Source organism: Orycteropus afer, unplaced genomic scaffold (assembly GCF_000298275.1).
Source record: "Orycteropus afer afer isolate SDZICR_OR568_19922 unplaced genomic scaffold, OryAfe1.0 scaffold00097, whole genome shotgun sequence".
NCBI lineage: Eukaryota > Metazoa > Chordata > Mammalia > Tubulidentata > Orycteropodidae > Orycteropus > Orycteropus afer.
The window spans coordinates 9,184,772-9,194,590 of record NW_006921684.1 but is presented as its reverse complement, the minus strand read 5'-3'; the positions used below and the strand labels follow the sequence as shown (position 1 = coordinate 9,194,590).

At 39.4% G+C, this 9,819-nt stretch overlaps 1 protein-coding gene across 1 annotated transcript in view; it reads right to left on the bottom strand.

The window, feature by feature from the left end:
- The window catches only part of IRAK3 (interleukin 1 receptor associated kinase 3), a 74,519-nt gene that overhangs the window by 51,191 nt on the left and 13,509 nt on the right, over positions 1-9,819 (bottom strand). Inside the window, exon 2 of the mRNA XM_007942755.2 lies at positions 3,319-3,501. Within this exon, the coding sequence (XP_007940946.2) occupies positions 3,319-3,501 (183 nt within the window). The remainder of the gene's footprint in view (positions 1-3,318; positions 3,502-9,819) is intronic.

Sequence of the window (9,819 nt, the reverse complement as noted above, 5' to 3'; positions counted from 1 at the left end):
ATTGGACTTCCTGAATGGATATATTCTCATCTTCCATCATACCAAGAAAATTCTCTTCCAACAAATCTTCGACAATTTTCTCTGTGGTTTTATTTGTCTTTTCCTGTTCTGGAACTCCGATTACATCTAGGTTATTTCTTTTGATGGTATCCCACGTGAACCTTAGGCTTTCTTCATTTTGTTTGGCTCTTTTTTCTGATTTATCCCTTTCCAAAGAAGTGTTCAGGTATTTTGCCTTCAGTCTCCCTAATTCTGTCTTTCCACTGATTCAATTCTGCTCCTTTGCCCATTCAATGTCTTATCTATTTCTCAAAATTTAGTATTAATTGTCTGGATTTCTGTGTGTAGATTTTGTATCATTTCTAATTTTTCATTTGTTTTGTCATTTTGTTCTTGTATTGTCTTTCAAAATTATTGTAGGGTTTTCTCTATGTTTTCCTTGATCTGTCTCTCAATTTGTTGAAGATATTTAAATATAATTCTTTTTAATTCTTTATCAGGGATTTCCAATGCTGCATCTTCCTCAGCGATGTGTTTTGAGTCTGTATCCTGGATCCTTGTTTCTCTTGCTTTATCTTGCTTCTTTGTGTGGACTGTGATGCTCTGTTTTCTCCGAGGCATTGTGATGTGTGTTTATATTTAATTGGTGGTTGTATGTTGGAGTGACTTGCCCACGATTTTCATTTTGTTTGTTTTTTTTTTGTATGTTATCTACACAAGCAAGGTACTGTGCTCTGCTCCTCTATTCACTAGTTGACAGCACTTATACACTCACCAGTTGTCTCCTTTCCTGTTGTCAGCCTCTTGTATGTCCCTGCCTACCTTGGCAAACAAAGCCTTTTCTTAGGTCTCTGGAATCTGAATGAGAATGCTATCACTTTAAAATCTAAAATGGTTGCCACTTGTAAAATTTCAAAATGGCTGCACCCTCGGCCACTTTAAATATCTGAAGTGGCTGCCACATGTAAACAATCAAAATGGCTGCGCCCTCTGAACAGCAGAAAGTCAACAGCTCAGGTTGTCTCCCTACTTGCTGTTTCCCCTTCCTAGTCATAGGCCACCAGCACAGTCGTCCCTGCAGCCGTTGGTGACCAGGGTTGATCTTTAGGTCAATTTTCAGGTCCCAACACCACTTGGAAATATTCAGACTGTTGGTCCTGTTAGAGTAGCTGACAGTCCTCAGCTCCAACCGCCTCTGTACTCACTGTTTTTGTTCAGGTTTTTCCACTAGTTGGTGCCTAATCCACTTCTGCATAGTTCCTTTCAAAGCTCAGGGCTCCACGATTATCTTCTGTATCTCTGTCAATTGTTTTTTCTTTTCTTTGTTGAAGAGGATCTGTGTCACTTGTCTGCCTATTCCTCCATCTTACCGGAAGTGCCCTCAATATTATAATTTAACTTAAAATATCAATTCAATAATTGCAACTAAGTAATGCTACTTTTCTTAATAAAGGACTCAGAGAAAGGCACTACTCTCCTCTTAATCTCATATTTTCCTATCTTTGTACTAAGCCAATAAATATTTTGTGACAATCAGCAACTATCACATTTTTAAAAAAACAACTTTGCATGTGCAACAGACTGGGAGCCAGCCAAGAATGTGAAATGTTTGTGTACTCAGTCCAAATCATTCTCCAGAAATAAACTACTTAGAGAGTGAAAAGATACCCTAAAATCGATTCCATAACACTGAAGTATAAAACAGATCCATATGTCCTATCACGTATGTATGTATGTATGAGTTTACATTGTGAACACTGTGAATAAGCCATGTGAGTGGTTTCAGTGGTTGGAAAAGGCACAGATAATGAAATGGCATTGCATTTATAGAAGACTCACTACACTGCACTTGACTAATCAGCTTCTGTACTAAACTAAATGAAGAAATAGTGTGCAAAAGACAAAAAAGACTAGCCAAGTATAAAGATGATATCATGGTGGAAACATACTGGGAAATGTGTAGTATCTAGTTAATAAGAAAAACCTACAAAATAAAAGTAATCTGACACTTTAGTTTCTGGTATAAATCTCTCAAGATTCTTCTTTGTTTGTGCAAAACTTTTTTGGGTGAGAATGTTTGTGCACTAAATATAAAAATAAAGTACAAGTATGCATATACACAGAACTAAAAATATGCCTGGGTGAAAAGAACCAAAGAATAATTATGTTAACTCAAAAGAGTTTCCAACCTAAGAGTCCCACATCTGTAACATAAGATCCAATACTACTCAAGATCATTATTGTTGAAGTGAAAACATCTAAGTAGAATAAACAGAACAGGTGACACTTGATGACTTATTGACAACCAAAAGGAATGGAAAAAACTTCATGAGCTTTACTTATGAGGTTGTTCTAAATGATAGGCATGAAATAGCACCAGAAACAGACAGTACACACTAAGGGAATAATTAGGGTGTGGTAGTTAAGTTTGTGTGCTAACTTTGCTGGGTCTGGTGGAGTGGCTGGGCAGCTCGATGTAGTATTCCCCATGGTGTGACTTGTAATCAACTCCATGGTGGAATATACCGTGAGCAGCTGATTAGCTGCCTTAGGGAATGTCATCTGCTTTTTGTATATAAGCAGAAGCCTTGGGGAATGGTCTCTAGCTTACGGCACACTTGGACCCTGCATGTGACCCTGCATATAGCTGCCTCGTTGTTCAGCAGCCTGCCATGCTCTGCCAACCTTGGGACTTAAAATAGACTTGAATTAATGTCCTGCCGTTTGGTTTGGAGGAGCTCTGACTCATAGCGACCCCTCCTTGGGTTTCCGAGGCGGTATCACTACGGAAATAGGATTGCCCAACCTTCCTTCCGAGGAGTGGCTGGTGGGTTTGAACCGCCAGCCTTCTGGTGAGCAGTCAAGTGCCTTAGCCACTATGCTACCAGAGCTCCCGCATCAAAACATAAGGGGAAAAAAAAATCCCAATTATCTTTTTAAATTCTAATCATATGATAAAAGAACTTATAGCAATATCTATATTTTACCCAAGTGTCATTCTGATTATGTTTATGATTCAGAGTCTCAGAGTTTTGGACAGAGAGTTGATTCTATTACTGAAAAATCAAACATATAGGAAAGTATAGTTTGTAAGTAAAAGTAAAACAAAAAAATGTGTTGTAATAATTTAGGCAATGAAGGAAGGAAGTATATGTCTCAAAACATGTGAAATAAGAAGGGACCCTCCAGATAAAAGCCAAAGGTTAGGAATCACTGACATACAGCATGACTAGTCAGTCTCCTAGAGAAAAGGCAATGATTGCATTTACAATTCCTATAAGATGGATTGAGAGCCATATTATAAGAGTAAGTGTTTACCATGGTTTGTGATTAAATGGATAGCTCGACGATGACCCATCTCCTGGAGGATCTGTAAAAGGTCACCGATGGTCTTGTTTTTCTGTGCCCAGGACCAAAGTAACTCTCTCGTTCCACTTTTACCTTGTTCCACGTACTTTTCAATATGACGAACATCCAGCCAGCTGCTTGAAAGCCGCTCCACTGTGGAAAGTGGGACAGGAAGAACCAGAGAATAGTATACTTTTATTGGAATGGCAATTGTTGTGGACCTTATAAGTTTTATTTTATTTAAAACTTTTAAATGTGAACTAATTTTGGCATATACCCCTCACCCAACCTCCCCTAATGTTAGCATCCAACATGTTGTTGTTATGTTGTTACGTGCCGTCAAGTTGGACCCAACTCATAGCAACCCCTCCTTGGGTTTCCGAGGCAGTATCATTACAGAAGTAGATTGCCCCATCTTCCTTCCGAGGAATGGCTGGTAGGTTTGAACCATCCAACATAACCACAGTAAAAATGATCAGAATCAGGAAATTGATATTGGTAGAATACTAGTAAGTAAACCACAGACCTTATTTGAATTTCATTAGTTTTTCCACTAATGGCCTTTTTCTGTTCTAAGAACTATCCAGTTTCCCACTTTGCAATTGTTATTTCTTCTTGCTGTTGTCTACCATTGAGTCAATTCCAACTTGTAATTAGGGGTGGCTGGTGGGTTTGAACTGCCAGCCTTCTGGTTAGCAGTCAAATGTCTTAGGCACTACACCACCAGAGCTCCTCATGATCAAGCAGAACTGCCCAATTTTCAAGGCTCTAATCTTTACAGGAACAGATCGCCACATCTTTCTCCCATGGAGCAGCTTGTAGGTTCAAACTGCCAACCTTTCAGTTAGCAGGCAAACTCTTAACCACTGCACCACCAGAGTGCCTACATTTCTCCTTAGGTTCCCCCAATCTGTGACAGTTCCTCAGTCTTTGCTTGTCTTTCAGAGCAGTGAAATGATGTGTTCTCAGTGTATAATATGAAGGGGTTCCTGATGTGGATATCTTATTACAGGCAAATTACTCTTACTACACTTGGCTAAGGTACTATCTGAAAAGTTTCTCCACTAGGAAGTTATCTTTATCATTAATACCTATATTGGGGGAAATACTTTGAGACTCTGGAAATATCCTGCTTTTCCTCAAATTTCGCCCCCTGATTTTAGCATCCATCAGTGGATCTTGTTTACCACGGTTATCACTATGATGTTTACATACTGGTGACTTACTATTTCCCTTTTTCCTTTTATGATTATTAACTATTAGGTAGCCCTTCTGGAACAATGGCTAAAGTGATCAGTTGGTAACCAAAAGGTCTGCAGTTCGAACCCATCAGCCACTGATAGTTCTGTTTCCGTAAAGATTTACAGCCTTGGAAACCCTATGGGGTAGTTCTACTCTGTGCTGTGGGGTTGCTGTGAGTCATAATCAACAGCACTAGGTTTGGTTTTGGTAATTAACATTAATTCTTCTGTTAAAAAACAAAAGAAGCTGTTCCATCTCCTCTATAAATTTATTTATTCAATGATTTATCTATGACTTATTTATGGACTCATGTATATTTATTTTATTCTATAAATTAAAAGACCACTGTCATTATTTATTTTGTGGCCAGAATTGTTCCATGTTTTTCCATTCAGGTTGGCACTTGTGTCCTTTTGACACACTCTCATCATTTTTTGAGCACTTTCTTCCATTTTAGCACAAGATGTCTTAGGCTCATTTTGCATTCCAGCCTTAGCCCAGGAATTAACTACTTCCACAAAGAGTCTTATTTCCTTTTATGGGATAATGATGTTTAAAAGTCAAGATATGGATGCTATATTAACTCATTGCAGCCCAGGCTTCCTTACTTCTAAGTTCTCCAAGCAGGCAGAGCTAGGAAATATATGTGTGTTTACTGACCCATGCATCTGTATTTCCCTATCTGTATTCATCACCACTTGTCTGTCAGTATGTCTTGCTGTTGTGCTTGGCCTGCTGTGTGATGCTGGAAGCTGTGAAACCAGCATTTCAAACACCAGCAGGGTCACCCATGGTGGACAGGTTTCAATAGAAACTAAAATGCACAAACAGCAGAAGAGAAACTAGATGATTGGGACCTTCTAAAAATTAAATTCTTATGTACACCAAAAGACTTCTTCAAAAGAGTAAAAAGAAAAAATACCAACTGGGAAATAATATTTGGCAATGACATATCTGACAAGGGACTTATCTCTAAAATATTTAGAAAACTTCAACACTTCAACATCAAAAAGACAAACAATCCAATTCAAAAATGGGCAGAGGACATGAACAGACACTTCACTAAAGAAGACAGATATTCAGGAAGCCAACAAACACATGAAGAAATGCTTGAGATCATTAGCCATTACCAAAAACCAAACCAAACTCACTGCCATCGAGTCAGATCCAACTCATAGCAACACCTCCTTGGGTTTCTGAGGCAGTATCACTATGGAAATAAATTGTCCAACCTTCCTTCCACGGAGTATCTGGTGGGTTTGAACCACCAGCCTTCTGGTTAGCAGACAAATGCCTTAGGCATTATGCCACCAGAGCTAGGAGATGCAAATCAAAACAGCAATGAGATATCATCTCACCTCAGCCATAATGACAAAGTTCAACAAGACAGAAAACAACAAATGCTGTTGAGGGTGTGGAGAGATTGGAACTCTCCTACACTGCTGGTGAGACTGTAAAATGGGACTGTGGAAAATGGTATGGCACTTCCTTAAAAAGATGGAAGTAGAAATACCATGTGGTCCAGTAATCCCATTACTAGGATTGTATCCTAAAGAGGTGAGATCTGGGACACAAATAGATATATGAACACCCATGTTCATCACAGGACTATTTACAATAGCAAAGATATAGAAGCAACCTAAGTGCCCATCAGCACATGAATGGATAACAAAACTATGGTACATACACACATGGAATACTATGCAACATTAGAGAATAATAATGTGGATGAACTTAGAGCACATTATGCTGAGTGAAATAAGTCAATCACAGAAGGACAAATATCGTATGAGTTAATTATTGCAAAAAGTCAAGGAAAAATTTACACAGGGAAGGAAATATTCTTTGTTGGTTAGCAGGGATGGGAGGGTAGGGGAAGGGAGGAAAATTAGATGGATAATTAAGAAACAGGTTTTGTATAGATGAAAGGAAAAGCAATATAACAAAAGCATGTGACTAGCACAATATCACTAAGGAAAAGGAAAACACAGAGAGATGCACAAGAGGTTTAGACAATAAAGGTGAATATTATTGAATACACAGTACTGCATTATCAGTAATAGCAAACACTAATCTGCAGGTGGATACATAGGTAGACAGGCAAGAAGATCAGGTATGGATTGGAGAATGGGAATATACTCAAGCCATACATAGGTTTGGCAGATGACACTCCTACATATGTATTTGTATGTGCTATAAAAATGTCCACACACAGGTTAACAGGAGGCAAACTTAGGATAACTTCTCACCTACAACTAAACACCTTGAGGGAGTGAGTCACTGGGTCTGTGGGCTGGGAAGCACGGTCATGGGGAACATCAAGCTCAACTGGCACAACATGGTATACAAAAATATTGTAGAATATCTTCCTTTGGTGAGTAGCGAATGGGGTCTTAAAAGTTGTGAATGGTCATCTAAGATGCAACTACTGGTCTCCTTGTCTGGAGCAAAGAAGAGTGAAGAAAATCAAAGATACATGGAAAATGTTAGTTCAAAGGACTGATGTTCCACAAGAACCTCAACCTGAGACCAGAAGAATTAGATGGTGCTTGGCTACCAGTGCCAACCACTTGGAAAGGGATCAGGATTGGAGATTCTGGATGGAATGGGAGAAAATTGTGCAACAAAACTCAAACTCATAAAAACGATGAGGCTTACTGGTCTGATTGAGACTGGTGAAACTCCCGAGACTATGGCCCCCAGTCATCCTTTGGGGCTAGAACTGAACTCACCCCATGGCTTAACTTTCAGCCAAATAGACAATCCTAGGAACTTAACACCTACACCAGGGAAATGCATTCATTTTTGTTGCTGTTGTTAGGTGCTGTTGAGTCGTCTCCGACCAATAGCGACCCGTGTACAGCAGAACAAAGCACTGCCTAGTCCCACGCCAGCTCCATGGTCCCGGTTATACCTGAGCCCATTGTTGTAGCCACTGTGTCAATCCATCTTGTTGAGGGTCTTCCCCTCTTTCATTGACCTTCCACTTTCCCAAGCATGATATCCTTCTCCAGGGAATGGTCTCTTCTTACAACATAACCAAAGTAAGTGAGATGAAGTCTGGTCATTCTTGCTTCCAAGAAGTATTCTGCCTGCACTTCTTCCAGGACAGATTTGTTAGTTCTTTTAGCAGACCATGGTACTTTCAGCATTCTTCACCAGCACCACAACTCAAAAGCATCAATTCTTCTTCAGTATTCCTTATTCATTGTCCAGCTCTTACATGCATGTGAGGTGATTGAAAATACCATGGCTTGTATCAGGCACACCTTAGTCCTCAAGGAGACATCTTTGCTCTTCAGCACTTGAAAGAGGTCTGTTGCAGCTAATTTGCCGAGTGCCTAAGGCACTTGACTGTTAACCAGAAGGCTGGTGGTTCAAACCCACCAGCCACTCCTCGGAAGGAAGGTTGGGAAATCTACTTCCATAGTGATACTGCCTCAGAAACCCAAGGAGGGGTTGCTATGAGTCAAGTCTGACTTGAAGGCACATAACAACAACAACAACAACAACATAGATCGTCTGATATCTTGACTGCTGCTTCCATTGGCGTTGATTGTAGAACCAAGTAATATGAATTCTTCAGTCTTTTCTCCATTTGTCATGATACTTCTTTTTGGTCCAGTTGTCAGGATTTTTGTTTTCTTTATACTGTGGACTGCATTCTTCAATCTTCATCGGTAAGTGTTTCAAGTCATCCTCACTCTCAGCACGTGAAGTTGTATCATCAGTCAGTGTATTGCAGGTTGTTATCATGCACTACTTAGAACAATCAGTTATGGAGATCAGAAGGGCAGCATTTGCACAGGGAGACGGGACTGCATAGCCAAGAACGACACAGAGAAAGGGTAACCACAGGGAGGAAGTAAGAAGAGAGTTGTTACACTGCGGGGAATGTAACCAGTGTCACAAAACAAAATATCTATGAACTATTGAATGTAAAATTAATCTGCTTTGTAAAATTTCACCCAAATCACAATAAATAGTTTAAAAAAAAAAGGATCTATCCTGAAGTACAACACTGTCAGTGATAAAATAATAGCCATATGCCAACAAGGAAGACCCATTAATATGACTGTTATTCAAATTTATGCACTAACCACTAATGCCAAAGATGAAGAAATTGAAGATTTTTATTAGCTTCTGCAGTCTGAAATCTTTCATACATGTAATCAAGAGGCACTAATATTTACTGGTGTTTGGAATATGAAAGTTGGAAACAAAGAAGGATCAGAAGTTGAAAAATATGGCCTTGGGATAGAAATGGCGCCAGAGATTACATGATAGAATTTTCCAAGGCTAATGGTTTATCCATTGGAAATACCTTTTTTCAACAACATAAACTGTGAGTATACACATGGACCTCACCAGATGTAATATACAGGGATCAAATTGACTACATCTGTGAAAAGAGACAATGGAGAAGTTCAATATCATCAGTCAGAATAAGACCAGGAGCTGACTGGAACAGACCATCAATTGTTCATATGCAAGTTCAAGTTGAAGCTGAAGAAAATATAAACAAGTCCACAGGAGCCAAAGGGTTATATATATAAGTTCAGTCTATCCCACCTAAACTTAGGGACCATCTCAAGAATAGATTTTATGCATTGAACACTAATGACTGAAGACCAGACAGGTTGTGGGATGACATCAATGGCATCATCCATGAAGAAAGCAAAGGGTCATTTAAAAGACAGCAAAGAAAGAAAAGACCAAAATGGATGTCAGAAGAGACTCTGAAACTTGCTCTTGAACACAGAGTAGCTGAAGCAAATGGAAGAAATGATGACATAAAATAGTAAACAGAAAATTTCAAAGGGCAGCTTGAGAAGACAAAGTAAAGTATTATAATGAAATGTGCAAAGACATGGAGTTAGAAAATCAAGAGGGAACAACATGTTTGTCATTTCTCAAGCTGAAAGAACTGAAGAAAAAAATTCAAGTCTTGAGTTGCAATATTGAAGGGTTCTATGGCAAAATATTGAAGGACTCAGGCTCATGAACAAAGTGGCCATGGTGGCAGGGATGGAGGTTATGCATGGGCTCAGCAACATGGACTCCCACTTACCAAGGCTGATTTGGCTACCACCACTGCTGAGTGCCCAATCTGCCAACAGCAGAGACCAACACTGAGTCCGTGATATGGAACCATTCCTCGGGGTGATCAGCCAGCAACCTGGTGGCAGGTTGATTAAATTGGACCACTTTCATCATGGAAAGGACAGC